General features: G+C 37.6%; 1 protein-coding gene across 6 annotated transcripts in view; it reads right to left on the bottom strand.

The window, feature by feature from the left end:
* The window catches only part of PTPRO (protein tyrosine phosphatase receptor type O), a 232,996-nt gene that overhangs the window by 53,540 nt on the left and 160,369 nt on the right, over positions 1 to 19,087 (bottom strand). For all 6 annotated transcript variants that reach the window (XM_068559856.1, XM_068559850.1, XM_068559852.1 and 3 more), the window contains 2 exons: positions 17,862 to 18,013; positions 16,594 to 16,714 (listed from right to left, as the gene is read on the bottom strand). In XM_068559856.1, the coding sequence (XP_068415957.1) occupies positions 16,594 to 16,714; positions 17,862 to 18,013 (273 nt within the window). The remainder of the gene's footprint in view (positions 1 to 16,593; positions 16,715 to 17,861; positions 18,014 to 19,087) is intronic.

Raw genomic sequence — 19,087 nt, 5'->3', positions numbered from 1 at the left:
GAGTGTATATTGCTTTCGAAATATGTCCTTTTACAAAGACGGTTATCTAACTTGCAAGGCAGAATATTTTGCATCTTTCATTTTATACTTCTCTTTTTGGAACACTTCTGTTTTCTACTTCAGCTTTATTATAGACATAATCTATTAATAGTTTTTGTGTCATCTACACTGGAGTTAGCACTGCCCATATGATACCGAATTTTCTGGGTGAGAAACAAAAATCTGTACTGAAAAGATGGAGAAAAATGAAAGTGGTGTGCTCCCTTCTTACGGGGAGATTCAGTCTGGTGCTGAGCCAAAAACCTGCCTTCCTTGCTCGGGAGACTGTTTGGAATAATTTAGCCAGAGGAATGGCTTCTTGAAAATTTAGTCAAAATTAAGAGGGGTAAAGCTAAAGAGATAATATGATTTTTTAAGGAAGAGGATTGATGGAAGAGGACCGGATGGTTGATAAAATGTTAGAGGACTGATTTCTTTATCTTATTCTTTTAGACATTTAATTTTGATCAATAAATTAATCCATTAGTTAAGTAAACCATTCTATCTGTGCCCTTTCATATGCCTTTCCAGTAACTGAGTCACTGGACTTGTAGGCTTGATACCAATGCCTGTCTGTTCCCCAGTTCTAGGAGGTGGTCTGCTGTCTTGTTCCCAGTTGCTGAATCTCTCCTGGTCCTCTCTTTGCACCCGTGTCCTTTAGGCATTGCCCTTGCCTCAAGTTCCTCCAGTACACAAAGTGCTATGCCTGAATCCAAGTTCTTAAGCCAGGGTCCCTCTTACCTGCTGTCAGATCTCCTTGACATTGCTTGTTTGGATAAACATCTTGCTGTCAGGTTCACATAATAGCATACTCTGCCCATCAGCATGTCCCTGACAGACAGCTCTCCACACTGTTTGCTTGTTACTTGGATTTCTTTTCATTATCTGCCTCACATTCCCAAGTCTGTCCTACAGCTCCTGGTGTTTAGCAAAAAAGCCCTAGAAGCCATTTCACTCTTTTGACAGGTGTTATGTGTTTGTGGGGGAAGGTCTGGACCTTCTTTCTGGAATATCATCATCATGTCCAGAACCAAGAAGTTTGTCAGAATCATTCTTGACGTGATCTATTGCAGTAACCTAAATTTGTGTCCAACTGAAAAAGAAGCATTTTCCTTTCCAGAGACAACCTGACAAATTTGGGCACAAGAGTTGACGGAGGAAATAAATGAGTTGGTCTTGGGCAAGTATAACTCACAATAGATGTCAGGACCCGTTTCTCATTTGCAATGAATTGTTCATTCCTCTAGACATTGTATCGTCTCACTTGCCCTATGATGAAGACTGTTGATGAAACACAGAAGTCTACTTCCACTTCTTACATCCTTCATAATTGTCACTGCTAATAGCATTATGAGTCAGAGACTAAGTCCTCCAGTGATTCTGACTCCTGCAGAACTTGGATCTTTGGAAGCAAGCGTGAGGTTGTCTGAGGCAGAGATAGATGATCTGTTGGGCTGAGCCTGGGCTATGTCTCTTTAAAAGATACACACTGTGGAATTGCTCCTCGGAGTGAGTTTCTCGGACTATGATTAGAATCCCTAGGACATCTATATATTTTTTCCTGATGGGTAGATAAAATCAGTTTAGTTATCTGATATGACCATTGCCCAGATCCTAATCTCTGGATCCAACTTTTTACGTATTGATTTCCCATCACCTGTCATCTGTTCTTACCCAAGTATCTCACTATTAACCTCAACTCCATAAGGTTAAAATGGAATGTGGAGTCCTTGCCTTTCCTCAAATCGGTTCTGCTTTCCTCCTACCCCTGATTCTGTCCTGAGCAACATCATTATTTCAATTGTCTAAGCTGACAATTTTGAGGCTCTCCTCTTGCTTCTCAGTCTCAGATCGCATTATTTTTTAATACTTCTTTTCATATCTTCCTTTTATTTATTCCTTTTATTATATTGCACATCCAGGCTTTTGCCATCATACTTAGCATTCATTACAACAGCCCCTTATTCCCTTTCCCTGCCTCTTGCTTGATTCTTTCTTCGTTTTGCCAGTGATGGTTTAAAAGGTCTTAAAACACCACTTTGCTCCTGTTAGATCCTATCTGTGCAATGATCTATTGTGATCAATGTCTACGGTGTCAAATCCAAATATGCCAAGTGTTAAAGATTCTACGTACACTGGCCACTTGCTACTCATCGCCACCATCTCTCCCGCACAGACATGCTGCCTCGTAAAGCCAGTCTTCCCACTGACCATCACACAGGTATTACTCTATCTCAACTCATGTATTTCCCCTCAGTGTACTCTTTCTTCTCTTCTGATCATCTTAAAGACAAAGTCTTACCTTCTCCTTGAAGCCTTATCTGATGACTGTCTCTTGATGCTCTATCCCTTCTCTGACCTTCTATTGCCCTTAACTATTTCCTGTGTGACCTATGTGAGTGAAATCCTGATTCCACTGGGTCCTATTAGATTCTTTAAGAATGGCGGCCATGTGTTATAAATTATTTCATCTTTATTTTGAACTAGCCAAGTGTAGGGACTCAATAAATGTTATCTAATGACAGACTTAAAACATAAGTCAAGATTCATTAAACAGAGACGTTAGGATTCAAGCATCAGGTAAGACCAGACAGGCATTGAGTTTTTAAATTCTCTGCCTTTTTATAGTGATTATATTTGTAAAAAGTCATCAGCTCTCAGTGGCAGAGTCAAGGACTGTTATGAATTAGAAGTTTTCTCAGTGGCCCAAGAAATATGATTTAGATACTGGAGTAGGGGTTTCTTTGAGTCTGGCTGAGAATGTGGACCTAGGTGAGAAGTAGATCCTCAGGAAAATCTCCAAAGGATCTGGGACCTCAAACAAGCCATGTAACATTTTTTTTCCCTCAGGTGGTATATGAGGCAATAGATTATTCCAAGATCACTCTACCCATTATCTCTGCATTCTTTTCTGAAAGACATAATGCATTTCAGTTCTGCATTGTGAATGCAGACTCACAACTCATTCAGTTGTTAATGAGTAACATCCACAAATCACCTGCTTGAAGACTTATGATCTTTTGATAGGTATATTTTCCTAGATATATTAGGGAGAATTTCCACACTGCTATTCCAAAGAAAATAAAGTTATCACAATATTTCATAAGTGGAGGTGTAATTAGATTGGGAGGGGCTTATAATTAAATTTCACTACTCAAGACAACATCTGCCCCAGGGAATGTATTAAAATATTAGAATTATATTGTGCTACTAACCACATGTGGCTACTGAACGCTTGAAATGTGGCTAGTCTGAATTGAGAGGTGCGGCATGAGTAAAATACAGATTAGATTTCAAAGACTTTAGTATGAAGAAAGAATAAAAATATCTCATTAATATTTCTTTACATTGATTACACATTGGAATGATACTGCTTTGGATTTACTGGGTTAAATAAAGTATATTAAACTCAACTTCACCTATTTCTTTCTACTATTTTGTAATGCAACTACTAGAAAATTTAAAATTACATTTGTGGCTCTCACCATATTTGAATTGTATAGTACTGGGTTAGAACATTTCTTCCCGTTTGGTAGAGAAGTCTGGAAATTCTTGGCAGAAACTGGTCAGGGGGGTCCCCCTTCTGCTGTCTATCTCTTCTCATGAGAAGGCAAGGTCAGCTCAGCCTCATAGCTTAGGATGGCTTTGAGGTTCATGTTCCCCATCCTTAGAAACAGACTAAAAGTGGTGAACGGCTAAATATTGTTTAGACAATTTCATATGGTGGGGAATACATTGACACACAAAAAGCCTCTTGAGTGGTCTGTGTCTCTGTTATGGCCTGAATTGTGTTCCCTAAAATGCATATGTGGAAGCCCTAAACCTCAGCACCTCAGAATGTGACTGTGATTGGAGGTAGGGCCTTTCAAGAGGTGATTATGTTAAAACGAAGCTACTAGGGTGGGCCTTAATCCAATCTGGCTTGTGTCCTTGTAAGAAGAGGATATTTAAGCATTCAAAGAGGCACCAAGAATGAATGGGTACAGAGAAAGGACCACGTGAGGACACAGCTAGAAGGTGGCCATCTGCAAGCCAAGGAGAGAGGCCTCAGAAGAAACCAAATCTGCCAACACCTTGATCTTGGACTTCTAGCCTCCAGAACTGTGAGGAAATACACTTCTGTTGTTTAAGGCTCACGGCCTGTGGTGTTTTGTTTTGGCAGCCCTAGCAAACTAATGTGGTCTCTTCCTGCTCAAAATATCAAATTCCATCTAGTTCATAAAGGAGAGAGACATGAAGCCTTTTTTAATTTTGTTAAGAGTAAATAAGCCTTAATTTAATGTATACAAAACACTTTATATAATATAAAGAGTCATGTACGTATTGGTTACAGAACAGCTTCTGGTTATCATTTTCTATCTCCCTAAATGACATTTTAAATTTCTTCAAAATTCCCCCTGCTCCATAATGTCAGATGTCCTTTTGTTTAAAATAATTTCAGAATCCATGATATTTGATGTGAGAACCTATGGATATGAAGAAGGGAGACAGACATACTATTTTTACAAAATGGGGTATAGATACAGGGTTGTTTGCCTTTAAATATGCTAATCATTGCAAGTGTTAGACTCAACTAGTTGGTCCTCTCTTTCCTTCTCTTCTCTCCCCCTCAGTGCCGCTCCTATTTGCATTGGGGATCCAACCTAATTTTATAAGAAACTCAAGTACTATGCATAGAACACGGACTGAATGGAAAGCTGTAACGCTATCTCTACCATTTAATTTAGGACGGACTATGAGAGGCTCACGGTGTTGCCCAGGATCTCCGGGGAGTGAAGGTGGCATTGGGTGAAGTATGAGCGAGTATTTGATTCACATTCTCTGCTCTGCTGGCAGCAAAGCTCTTCCTTTTCCTGGGAATTCCAAAGGGAGTCAGGTGTAATATTCAGCCTTGGAGCAGAACGGAATGTATTTATTGCCTAAAATCCATCTTTCTCTGACAGTTATTACATTGTTTCTTATTTTAATGTGACCCATTAGTTTAGCTGGTGATAGAATTATGTTAATGAGGCTAAGGTTAAATCCATAAAAGCTTACTGGTTTTATTCCATTTGTATTTCATACCTTTAAACTTGGTGAGTCGTTTTACAAATGTGTGACATTGATGATAAGGAGAATTCAACAGAAAAACATTGTAAAAAATGAGTGACATGGCAAAATCTATTTTTATTCCTCAGCCTGACTGACAGCAATTTGTTAGTATCCCCTTCATACACAAAAGCTGGTCTTTAACATCTGTATTAGAGTAAGTCTTTTAAATCGAATTTTATTTTCCTCATCTCAAGCCACAGAACGTATATTCAACTTGGCCAAAGAAAACATCTGTGACTTAAGCGGTGTAAGCTGCATAAATTACCTTCAACTTGGTCAAAAACAACATCTGCAGAAGAGAGCACTCTTTGAAAAGAAAAAAAAAAAACCACAAAAACCCTAAGGGTGAGTTAAGATTGATATGCCATGAAATTAAGAAGAGGAAAATGTATATTAAACCACAGTCACCTTTGTTAGATCTGAAGTTTATTAGGCCTACTCTCTTACTGACTTTGGGAGATTCTTTTCCTCCGTACACTTAATAAGTAATTAGAACATTTAAAATAACATTGGGGAATATAAAAATATTCAGGCAAATACTTAGCAGTAAATTACAATTAGGCCCCTTTCATATACAGAACATAAAAATTTCTTAGGAATTAGAAATACCTGTTATTTCCATTACATTCTAAATAAATTCTTTATAGCTTAATGATAGCAAGTGTAATATCCTTTTCTGTGAATCATTGGGTAAGTTATGGTATTACCAGCTCAAGTAATTTCTAAAGATTAGTAGAATTTTTCAGAGAAATCTCTCTTTTAACTTAGTTTAAAACAAAATATCTGACTTCCTCCTTTGTTGGTTCCAGGAATATGTGTTTTTGCTTGGCGTTTTTATTAGTTAGGACTTAGATATTGCACAATTCTTAGAAAAAGGTAGTTACTCTTACTGTATCATCAGCCTTGTTGCCTTTACTCTGAACTCAGTTATGAACTAAATCCTAAAACTGGAAGGAACATTAAAGATCATTTAGTCCAGACCCTCATTTTGTAGAAGAGGCAGCTGAAATTCAGAGGGCCTGGGTCATCTTTCTAAGGTGACACAATTTGACTGTGAAGGCAAGTACCTCTAGGTAAGGGTCCCCTTCCTGCACCCAGCTTCCTCCCTAAATGTATGAGCATTTTCCATTAATTTCCATATAACTGGGGACGATGAGGTCTTCTGGAAAGTTCCTTTGCCCAGAAGACCAACTTTTCCAAAGTGGGCACTTGCTTGCGTATTTAAATCAGAGGCAGACATCATGAGCATTGCCATACTAGTCCAACATCCAGATTCTTTAAATATATCGAAGGGCAACAAGCAAAACATGCAAGTCACTTTACGGTGGGCAGGAGAAATGATTTTAGGGAAGTACTGAAATTGTGTGGCATGGCCGTGGGCAGTTGGCAAATTGAAGTGACACTCAGAAAACCACTGCAATGAGAAATGGGGGAGACATATATTGAGGACAGGTATTGGTTAGTCTTGGACCCAGGAATGGAGCCATGGAACAGCGACATGCCTGGCAGCCTAACCCAGAAAAAATTTCTTGCATGGGGCTGCTGGCCATCAGGAATGTATAAGAATAGTAGCACAGCAGTTATGATTCTCTGCAGACCTAAGGAAATTGCATGTGTTTATAAGAGGTCAATAGATGAGAACTTTCATAAGCTTCCATCATCAATCCCTCCTACTCATACACCCCCTTAATGCCCATAGACTCTGTCATTTATTGTCTTACTACAGATCCACCCACCCTGAGGCCACTCCCTCCAATGGCACCCTTGGTCCCATCTCCTTTGGCCCATTTAAGGACCAACAAATCTCACTTCTCACCCCAACAAATCTCACCTCTAACTATCCTGCATCATCAATTTCCCCTGCTCTGTTGAATCATTCTGATTAGCTCAATGACAAACTGTTTCCACCCACTTAAAGGCAAGGAAGAACAAAACAAAAACAAAATACAAACTTGGATCCTTTTATCCTCAGCTACTGCCCATTTTCTCACTTTTTTACAGTATCTTACCTCTGCAAAAGTTTAATTCCAGCCGTCTTCAGTTTTTCTGCTTTTGTTATCTTTTTTTCCTCACTCACCACTCCACCCAAATGCCTTCTCTGCAAATCACCAATGACTTCTGGGTTGCTAAGATCAGTGATCAATTCTCATTTGTTGTCTAACTTATCAACAAGCTTGACATGTTGATCACTGTCTATTCACTCAAGTACTTTCTTTGCTTGGCTCTTAGGACATCACATTTTATGTGCTTCTTCTTACTTCACTGGCCACTTTTTCTCAGGCTCCTTTGCTGGTTTTCCCTCACCATTTCCACTTTTAAAAGTTGAGGTGCCTAGGGCTTAGTTCTTGGGTAGCATTCTTTTTTCATTACTTGTTCCCTGATAACCTCATCAAGTCTGTTTTCTGTCTACCCTCATATTTATATTTCCAGTGCTGAAGTCTCCCCAGAACCCAAGCTCCTTTCTCCAACTGCCTACTCAGTAACTGTTCTTTATTGTTTAATAGGCACCTTCAAATGCTGACACATCCCAACCCGAACTTCTGATCTTTGCCCCCAAACCTGCCTCTCCCATAATCTTCCTCAACTCAAGAAATTGCACCTTTGTCCTTCCAATTTCTCAGACCCCAGAACTTGTCATTTCCCGAGACCTCTTTCATTCATTCATAGACAACACCTAAATCTATCAGTAGATTCTCTCAGCCCCACCTTCAAAATAAATTTTGAATATCATCACTTTTCATCACCCTGGTGGAAGCAAGTATAATGTTGTATCTGGTTAGACGCTATAGCCTCCTAACCCTAAGGAGGAAGGTGGTCATGTAAGTTATCAAAAGTGTCCAGTTGGAATCCTTTTGGGGAGGAAAGGGATTGCTAAAGAAGATGACTAGCTTTAACCTGATCCATAACAGATCTAAACTGGTATCTGAAGCAACTGGGATGAATGGTCATCTTATCTAACTGGTCTCCTGCTTTTACCCTCACCCATGTGATCCCTGGAACTGGTCAGGTCATGTTACTCCTCTGCTTGAACCATCCAGGGGAACATCATCTCCTTCTGGTTAAACCCTGCACGATTTGTTCCCTTGCTACCTTTCTGCCTTCTGAGTTACTCTTCTTTGTCTCTATTCCACATCAGTGATGCTGCCTTCTCAACTTTTCCTTGAACTTCCCAAGCGCAGTGCTGCTTCTTGAACTTTGCATCTGTGGTTCCTTCTGCCTACAGACTCTCCTCCCAGTTACCTGCTTGGGGTCCGCAGCTCCCTCAGGATTTGGCTGAAATAGCACCTTCACAGTGACGCTTACTCTATCCCCATCCCTACAAAAACTGCATCCCCACCTGCACCACAGAACTCTTCCTGCTTCATTTTTCTCCATAACGCTTATCACCATTTGACATCCTTATATTTACGCTTGTTGTCTCTTTTTCTCCACTAGAAGGAGGATAGAAATTTCTGTCAGCTTTGTTCATTTCTGTATCCTCAGCACATAGATTAGTGGGAAGCACATAATAAATGTTAAATAAAGATTTGTTGACTGATAAGGTAAGTTAATTTTTTAAAACTATAGTACCTTGGTTATTTTATTATCTTCTTTCTAATTGACTGGTGGTGTATATATGTTCTACTTGGCATATTTTTGCCAGCCATCACAGTCATATTATCACCCAAATTAATAGCATATCTGCGTAAAGTGTGTTTATATATATATATATATATAAATTAAGTTAAATATAAATATATATATAAATAAAGGATATACACACTTTCTTTACTTTATCATTTCCTCTGCCTCTTCAATCCATTCATTCGTACATCTTCCTTTCCTCTCTCTGTGCTACACTGACACAAATTTATTCACCTTCTTATTGAACTCATTTTTGTTCGTTTGTTTTGGTGGTGGGTAAGGGGAATAACAAGTTAGTCACTTACCAGGAGAGGATTCAAGGAAAGGGATGGGTGGCTAGGGAGAGGTACTTTAGGCTTCAGTTTGCCATGACTCACAAAACTTAACTCAATTCTTACCAAAAATGAGAACTGCATATATCCAAGTAACTATTTCCCAAAATTGTACACGCAATGATTTCAACATAAGAATTAAACAAATTTTCTCAACTGACAGGGAGACCAGGAAGGGCAGTACCTTGTAATGGCTGGGCTTTTATATAGTCAGAAATTACATTTCATCAAAATGGATATAATTATTTGTAAGCTACTAAAATTTGATGTGTGAGTGTGCATGAGAGAGAGAGAGAGCGAGAGAGAGAGAGAGAGAGGAGAAGAGAGCAGATTCAAATATCCCCCCAATTCCTAACATCTGTGTCTATAGTCAAATTATGTTTTAAAGATTTCTCATCTATATAAAAACTTTCATGGCTGAGATTAAGGAAATCAAGCCAATTTCACAATGCTCAAATTCCCAAACAGGAACAGAAAGCCACAGGAATGGGTGTGAGGCTCCTTCCTGCTCTGTTAAATGCGTTCATAGAAAAACGAAGTTTTTAGAAAAAAATACACCCCAAATCCAGGAAGACATAAGCCAGCAGATGGATTAAAAAGTACTGTTTCTAGATCCAGGCTCAACAGATTTCTCTAGGTTTCAGCTTGCCCAAATGAGGACATTGCACTAAATTACCTCCAAATCCCTCCCAGAACTAAAGTTATCTGAGTCCTTATCTTGAACCTGCCTGAGCAGGTTGGTGGTCAGGATAAAGTAGACCTTTGACAGTAGTGGTGTACACATTCTGTTTTTCGCCTTTCTCTGACTTTATTGGCTGTTCCTTCCATGTCTCTCTTGCTAACTCCTCTTCCTCTGCTCAGTCTCTAAGTGCTAGAGTGGTTCTTCTTGGCTAGACCCAGGGATCCTTTCCTCTGTTTCTACTTAGTACTTGATGATCTTATCCAGACACCCCTAAATTTATGTTTCCAGCCTAGAATTCTCCCCTGATCTCCAGACACATATATCAATACTCTCTTTACTTGACAACTGCACTTGGATGTCCTTTTGATTTTTTATGTCTGAGGAAGAATCCTTGACTCTCAGCTTTCCTCCAGTTTCCTCCTCTTCTAGTTTTTCTAGTCCTTTCAATCTCAGTAAATTGTACCACCCACCACCCTAGTTGCTCAAGAGCAAAGCCTAGGAGACATTCTTAATTTCTCTTTCTCTCATTTCCTGTTTCACCCCATCAGAAAGTTCTGGGGTCACAATCTCCAAAACAGCTCCTGAATTCTGCCCAGTTTTCTCCATCTCCATTACTACCATTTTGGTCAAAGTTACCATCATTTCCCACAGCACTTATTTTAATTAGAATGCTGTTTTTAAAGCTAATGACAAATAATCCCTTAATTGGTCTCCCTACCTTTATTGTTGACCCCCAAATCCTTTCTCCCTTGAGCAACTGGAAGGCTTATTTTAAATATAAGTCAAATTATTTATGTTAAATTCTCTAAATGGCTTCAAATGTGCAATTTCAAAATAAAATCTCAACTCCATGCCTCGCAAGTCCCATATAATCTGACTTCTCCTGGTTCTTTCTGCCTATGTGCTCTTCCCCAACCTTTTTATGGATGATCCTTTCTTGTTATTCAGATCTCTTCTCGTTGCTTCCTCAGAGAAAGCTTTTACTCCAAAGCCATCTGCATCATATACCCTATTTTAATGCTCTGTAAAGCATTTATGACCATCTCTCCCTTCACTAGATCATAAGCTCCTTGTGAACAGAAAATGAACGTAACTTTTTGGGTTTATTATGATAAGAAGTCTGGCATCTGAGCAGTGCTTAGAAGTTTCTCAGCATATATTTGTTAAATAAATTAATGAATGGATATTCTATTAATATAGATCTATTTTATGAATCTCATTCTTATTTGGTTCTCATTCTTACTTCTTTCCCTCCTTCCTTCCTTCCTTCCTTCCCTCCTTCTTTCCTTCCCCCCCTTTTTTTTTCTTTTTAGGTTGGAAAACTGATCGTATGATGTAAACTTATCAAATCCTCCTAAAGTTTCTCCAGAGTTCCAGGTAGATTCACCAAGACTAGAAGTTACAACTGGTTGCTCGTTGAAGCCACAGTTGCATGCAGACCAACGAGCTCTTGTAAAATGACAAGTCCTTAGTGCAGATTTGAATGACATTTATGTTAACTGCCAAAGTGAGCTGTCATCACGTACCACCATAGTACCATGAAACTGCTGGCAACCTAAAATTCTTAATGGGATGACTGGCTCAAAGCCTTGCAAACAGCACCACTAATGGCACATATCTTCTCTGGATGTCTGTTGATGACTTAATAATTGAAAAATTTTGGCAACTGTTTTGAGAGCTTTCTACCCTTGTACATGCCATCTTGGATTAATTTATGTTGTTCTGGATTCATTGATAGTCTGGTTTCTTTCCCCAGATGTAGATCCTGTCCTCCATGGCAGCAAGTAGAGCCTTTCCAAAGAGATCTCTTTACAGAGAAATTAAACTCAGGGTTGGTTCAACCAGTGCTGCTTCTAGGTTAAAGATGGCATTCTGATTTAAACAAGCATGAAAATCTGTGTGCCAAAGCTGTATTTTTCTGTAAAGTCAAATTAATTTGACTTCTATGTATACCAAATGAATGCTGTATAGAAACATAAAAATGGCAAGAATGAATGTTTTGTGAAAACAATTGCAATTCAGTTATTACTAAAGCAAAATGTTTCACTTCTCTGAAAGCTGAAACTTGTTTTGGTTAAATATTAACTGTAATACTAATTTCAGCTTTGAGGTCTATAGTTTCAATTCCATTCAACAAATATCTATTAAGCACCTACAGCAGGCAAGGTAGCATGTGTTATAGAAAATTGAAAGAGCTTATAAAACAGAATAATGTCATTAGTAGAATGGAAAATAGACCTTTAGACAAATGGATAAAAAGTAGGGTTATTTCGTTTTCAGGGGAAAAAAAGGGCTAAGGACAGGCACATTATATAAAGATTGTCTTGCTTTCAGAGAGGAACAGGATAGAGGTAATATTCTGTCTGATATTAAGATACCGACATGGAAAAGCTTATCAATTCTAAGGGTAATGATTCACTAGAAATAATCGCTGCGGGAACTTGTCTTCCCTATTTGAAAAGTTCAAAGGAACTTTTTACAAAAAATTTATTTATCTTTATTTTATTTATTTTGTCTTCGTTGCTGGGCACGGGCTTTCTCTAGTTGCAGCAAGCAGGGCTACTCTTCGTTGCGGTGCACGGGCTTCTCATTGCAGTGGCTTCTCTTGTTGCAGAGCACGGGCTCTAGGTATGCAAGCTGCCGGCTCAGTAGTTGTGGCTTTCGGGCTTAGTTGTCCTGCAGCATGTGGGATCTTCCCGTACCAGGGCTCGAACCCGTGTCCCCTGCGTTGGCAGGCGGATTCTTAACCACTGCACCACCAGGGAAGCCCTCAAAGGAACTTCCTAAACTGGTTTAGGCAGTCCTGTCTGTTAATGGGGAGACATGGGAACTCAAAACCTCATGATAAGTTTGGGAAACTATGACAGTTTTTTACTCACGTTCCTATTTGTTTGAGTGTAATTGTCCCAGTTCATGCCTTTAACCCATATTCCTGAGGCTTCATGGATCACCCGTAATGTCACATAAAAATGACAGCAAAACACACAATAGGCCACTGAATGCTATTTTGGTAAGACCACTTCTGAACTTGTACTTTAAGGGAGACCAACAAACCAAATAAGTTGGAGAAAGCATCTAGAAACCTGAGAAACACTTATGGTTGCTTATGCTAATAAAGCTTGGGAAAAGAAAGACTTGGGGAACACAGGCATGATCTTCAAGTGATTCCAGTTACCTGGAAACAAGTTTTGAACTAACATTCATACAGAGAACAAAATCAGAGTTAATGGTTGGAATCAGGTGATTTTTTTGTCTTAATAAATAGATCGTGCAATGTTGGAAGCTGGTGATCTCCACATTCCTGGAATTCAAGTATAGACTGCTAGGGAAAAGCAGATTGTGTGCAGTGCATTAAAGAACTCTACTCATGATTCTCAATAGGAGTAGTACCGCCCCCTTGAGGGTGCTTGGAAATTTGCAGAAATGTTTTTAGTAGTCACAATGGAGGAAGTTAACCAGACTTCTGTGGGCAGGGCTCAGAAATACTAGATGTCCTGCAATAATCAAGAAAGTTCCAAAGAGAAAAACTGTCCCATGTTCCACGTTCCACATGAATTTCTAACTTTGCATCAGAATAAATCCACTATAAATATTATAAGTACAAGTACTTTATCATGCAATTAATGTTGGAAAAAAATTTAAGGTTAAGTAAAATAATTTTGAAGAAAGTGTCCATGAAGAAGGACACAAATGGAATTAAGATGTTATTTAAAAACTATTCAACATCATACACAAAAATAAACTCAAAATGGATCAAAGACTTAAATGTAAGGCTGGACACTATAAAACTCTTAGAGGAAAACATAGGCAGAACACTCTTTCACATAAATCACAGCAATATATTTTTTTGGTCCACCTCCTAGAGTAATGAAAAAAAATAAACAAATGGGATCTAATGAAACTTAAAAGCTTTTGCACAGCAAAGGAAACCATAAACAAAGTGGAAAGACAACCCACAGAATGGGAGAAAATATTTGCAAATGAAGTGACCCACAGGGATTAATCTCCAAAATATACAAACAGCTCATGCAGCTCAATATCAAAAAAACAAACAACCCAATCAAAAAATGGGCAGAAGATCTAAACAGACACTTCTCTAAAGAAGACATACAGATGGCCAAAAAGCACATGAAAAGATGCTCAACATCACTAATTATCAGAAAAACGCATATCAAAACTACAATGAGGTATCACCTCACACCGGTCAGAATGGCCATCATCAAAAAGTCTACAAACAATAAATACTGGAGAGGGTGTGGAGAAAAAGAAACCCTCCTACACTGTTGGTGGGAATGTAAATTGGTGTAGCCAATATGGAGAACAGTATGGAGGTTCCTTTAAAAACTAAAATAGAACTACCATGTGATCCAGCAATTCCACTCCTGGGTATGTATCAGAGAAAACCATAATTCAAAAGGATACATGCACCCCAATGTTCATTGCAGCACTATTTACAATGGCCAAGACACGGAAGCAACCTAAATGTCCATTGACAGAGGAATGGATAAAGAAGACGTGGTACATATATCCAGTGGACTATTACTCAGCTATAATGTCAAACAAAGTAATGTCTTTTGCAATAACATGGATGGATCTAGAGATTATCATACTAAGAGAAGTAAGTCAGACAGAGAAAGACAAATATCATATGATATCACTTATATGTGGAATCTAATTTTAAAAAATGATATAAATGAACTTATTTACAAAACAGAAACAGACTCACAGATTTTGAAAACAAATTTATGGTTACCAGAGGGAAACATGGAGGGGGGAGGGGTAAATTAGAAGCTTGGACTTAACATACACACACTACTATATATAAAATATATAACCAACAAGGACCTACTGTATAGCACAGGGAACACTACTAAATATTCTATAATAACCTATATGGGAAAAGAATCTGAAAAAGAATGAATATATGTATACGTATAACTGAATCACTTTGCTGTACACCTGAAACTAACACAACATTGTAAATAAACTATACTCCAATAAAATTTTTTTTTTTAAATGCTATTAAAAAAACCTACTCAATAATTTACTTTTTCTGCCCATACTGTCTATCTAATACATCATCCATTTTCAATTACCAAATTAATTCTAAGGGATTTCAGTGCAAGAGTTTAGTTTTTACTGTGGCAAATAAGAGACAAAAAAGATTTAAGACTTTGTGTCTTATGCATTGAATTTAAGAGAAATGCAACTAGTGGATAAACTAAGAAAAGATTGTTTTGTTTGGTTCTGGATTTTCCAAGAGTTTTCTGAAGGTACCTCACTGTCAGCCCTGCTGCTCCTGGTATTTAAGCTGCTAATAAAACACCCTGGATTGTTCTTTACTTATAGCTGCACATATGAACATGTGTAATAACAGAAATGATTTGAAACTCTTACAGACAGACAGACACAATATAAATTAGCAGATATCTGAAACGATGATGTCAGTAAGTTGAACTAAATGTTTTGAATATATTTTTATTTCCATATACATTTATTTTTTATTGAATTATAATAGACACACAACATTGTATTAGTTCCAGGTGTACAACATAATGATTCAATATTTGTATGGATCGTGAAATGATTTCATGCTGTCTAGTTATGTATATATTTAAAATTTTCAACTATAAAAATGATGAGATCTCTGTTGTGAAAACTACATATTGAACTGCATTTATTTTGGGGTTATCATTCTCAAACTGATACTGCCCCAAGAGGTCTACCACCCAACTTTTTGCCAATCTGTCCTCGTTTGCCTGCTGCTGATTATAGGATATTACTTCTGAGGTCCCTTTAAGTACCAGAAACTAAATATATACTTTAATACATGGTAGATTGTTGAATGTAGAAGATGTGTTTTGTGTCATATAGTGTCACTTCCAAGTTGATTTTCGTAATATAAATCATTACTTTGACGCTACACAATAAGTTCCAGTTCATTTGCAATAATATCATAGCTTCCTCATTTTTCCTCATCCACAGCTTATTATTTTTCTCAGCATGTTACCTCTACTTTACCTAAGGTTATTTCCCTCTTTCTTTCATCACAGGCAAATTTGTCTAGTCTCTTATTACTTATGCTAACTCTAGGTTTTATTCTAGGGTCCACCTGTACTTATGCTTAATTTTTAATTATTTTAATTATCTATTTCTAATTAATAATAATTAATATGAATGTATTCATTTATTTTTATACTTCTTGTATGGAAGAACTACTGATCCTGTTACTTCTTGCAAACTCACATTTATTAGTTTTCACTGTATGTAGTCATCAGGTAGTCCCATTATGACTTCTAGAATAGCTAAAAGCTGTACCTGAACATATACATAGGGAATCCATATTATTTTTTATAAAGTATTTTTCTTTTATTTTGATTCTGTATTAGAGTTAGGATTTATATCAAATTTAAAAAATCAACATGTGGATTATTTCATCTATGAATTTCAATTTAAGATATTAAAGAGGGCATTGCATAATATTTATATAAAAGGGGAATGGTGTCTGATAGGGTTGAGAACACGGCACTAGATGACGTCTAAGGTCCATCCATCTCTAAAATCCTAAGACTCGTTGGTTCCTCTAGCCTTACTATGAATGATGAACACGCTTGTCTCCAGCACAGTAAACGCTGCACTCACAGAAATTTATAAGTTGAATGTACTCTTTTGATAGTATTAAGTCTCTTTTGTACTTATAAAAGACAGCAAACCATCTTTTTTTCTATTTCATTGAATTGCAAAGACCATGTTAAACCAAGAGATACAAACACTAGTTCTCCCAGCATAATCATTTTCACACACACACCTGTGTACTTTTCTTACCTAGCTTGACAAGGTGGAGCATGGAGGTATTACTTCCTCTTTCAGTGCAAGCAGTTACGGAGATATTGTAGATATCTCCCGGAGGCAGGCTGAGAATTGTGGTCATGACATTGCGTGTCACCTGCAAGATCATCAGAATGGAGGGTTTAAGCTTCTAATGGCCTTGAACTAGAATACCATTCCAAACAGTTACAGGGCTATCACAGATGTTCCCTCTATGTTCTGTGCCGCAAGCTACAGTTGATTAAGCCTTACGAATATATTATTTCCTCTGAACATGATATAAATTTCTCAGCTGAGCCAAATGCAAGGTAGCTCTAAATAGGCACAATACATAAAGGAACATTCTTGTGATTAATTCCTTTGTTTGGAATGGGTATTACTCTGATTTTTTCCCCCTCATATTCACAGCAAATTTTAGAAAAAGCAATTGCTTGGGTTTACTAATAGGAACATTGTTCAGCCTTAGCTGAGAAGCTCAGAAGAAAGCTAACCATGTCTATGGACACCTGCTTTCTTAACTAAAGACTATATTTCCCAGTTTCTTCTATAGCTAGTGGGGACCATGTGACCCCATTCCAGCCATGGGTAAGAGGAGGTACCATGGGCAACTTATAGTTTTGTTCACACCCTGTATGTGCTGGGCCTTTGTGTCCTCTCTTTCCCCCTTCCTGTGGGCTGGAATATGGCTGTAAAGATGAGGAAAATTTGCCTATGCAGATGAGGGCTACACATAGTGGCAGATGCGGCAGCAAAATAGAAAGAATCTGGACCCTTGGATGATCCCTCACAGCAGAGGTGCCCTGTTAGTGCTGGGTACCATGAGAGAGACTTTCATCCACAGCCTTTAAAAAAAATACTATTACAGTCATTTACTTGGTACCCTAACTAATATAATGTCAAAAAGCTTAATAAACCAGGAGAAAAGAAATTAGTATTTCCAACATATCCAAATACTTAGGTGTTGGGGATATATGGAGAAAATAATGAAATAACTATGGTTTTCTTGAAAATGTTTAGTATCCTGAAGAAAAAGCTCAGGCTTCACTTTAAACACAGGTGAAATCAATAGTTACAGTGATTACTACTCACTACTAAAGATTAAAAGGTAAGCTCTGTGAAAGAAGGAATTTAATTTTTGTTCACTATCCTGTCTCCAGAACCGAAAACAGTGCCACTTGGCATACAAATATTTTTTTGATGTCTCAATAAATGTTTGCTTCATGGTTTTCAACAGATGCCCAATACTGGGAATCAAAGAAACATACACTCTTTTTAATTTTCTTCTTTCCTTCTGCAACAACCATCCAGTGGAGCATTCTAGAATGCGAGAGGTCAGTAGTGTCATCCCCGTATATCCAACTGATATATAACAGACTGTTGAAATATTCCACAGAAGTGATTTCTGGAGCAACTGGGGCTATGAGGGAGGAAAGAACCACACTTCAGTATAAGAGACTATGAATAATTAAAGTACTTATCAACAGAGCATGAAATCCCATATAGAGGTAATTTAGAGAATTAAAATTCACACCTCATGATGGTCCTAGGGACTCTTGGACCTGTCGGTAATATAGTGAAGTTTGAAGGTATGAGGTGGGCACTTGTTTTGTGGGACGCTACCTTGTATGGCTCAGACCCAAGACAGCCAGACCTATCCCTGAGGAGAGCAAGGTTTTTTATATAAATTTCATTTACAAGATTCCTAAAATGTTCACATGTTTGGGTCAAATCTGGGGTTAATTTATTGTTGGATCAATAAATTAATATTATTAGGCATTGGTGAACTTATTTTCCAAGCAGTACTAGAAATTCTGGGGTCCTGTAAAAATAAACCTTTTTTATTGTGGCAGCAAAGAAGTTTACGGGAATAAAGAACAGTAGGATCAATGAGTAGAGGAACAGAAAAATAAACATTATGTCCATAAGATAACAAGACAATGGCATTGACAGTGTCTAGCGCAGTGTTTCGCGGAAGGTAGGCTCTAAATAAAAGTTGCTGAAGCAAGTATTAAGGGAGGGAAGGAAGAGATTTTTAAATTTAAAAAGCTAAATTCTCTCTGACACTGAGTTTATGAATTTATTTTATAACTTTACACGTTTAAATTTTTAAAAATTCCGATAAGGGAGGAGAGTTCATCACAAGCTTTATAATACATAAGCTCTGAAAGCACACTTTAATTATTTTTTAAAGTAACTGATAATTCTGAAGATTTTAACAAATACACAGTTGAATTTAAATTCCATGTGATGTTGGTTTCAAGATAGCCAAATGTTCTATTCCAAGATACAGTCCCAAACCAACCAATGTTTGGAGGAGAATTTCTACAAATCAAGAAGACTTATTTTCTTTAACATGCACTAATACGTATAACAAACATTCATAACTATCTATGCTTTCAGATACAATTATTCACTAAAGAGATGTGTAATAGAGTAAAAAACATATTTCTGTTTCATGCTAAGTATGAGTAGCATTTCTATATGCTTGACA

Source organism: Eschrichtius robustus, chromosome 13, assembly GCF_028021215.1.
Source record: "Eschrichtius robustus isolate mEscRob2 chromosome 13, mEscRob2.pri, whole genome shotgun sequence".
Lineage (NCBI taxonomy): Eukaryota > Metazoa > Chordata > Mammalia > Artiodactyla > Eschrichtiidae > Eschrichtius > Eschrichtius robustus.
Note: the sequence above shows the minus strand (reverse complement) of the source record. Positions and strands in the feature narration are given on the sequence as shown.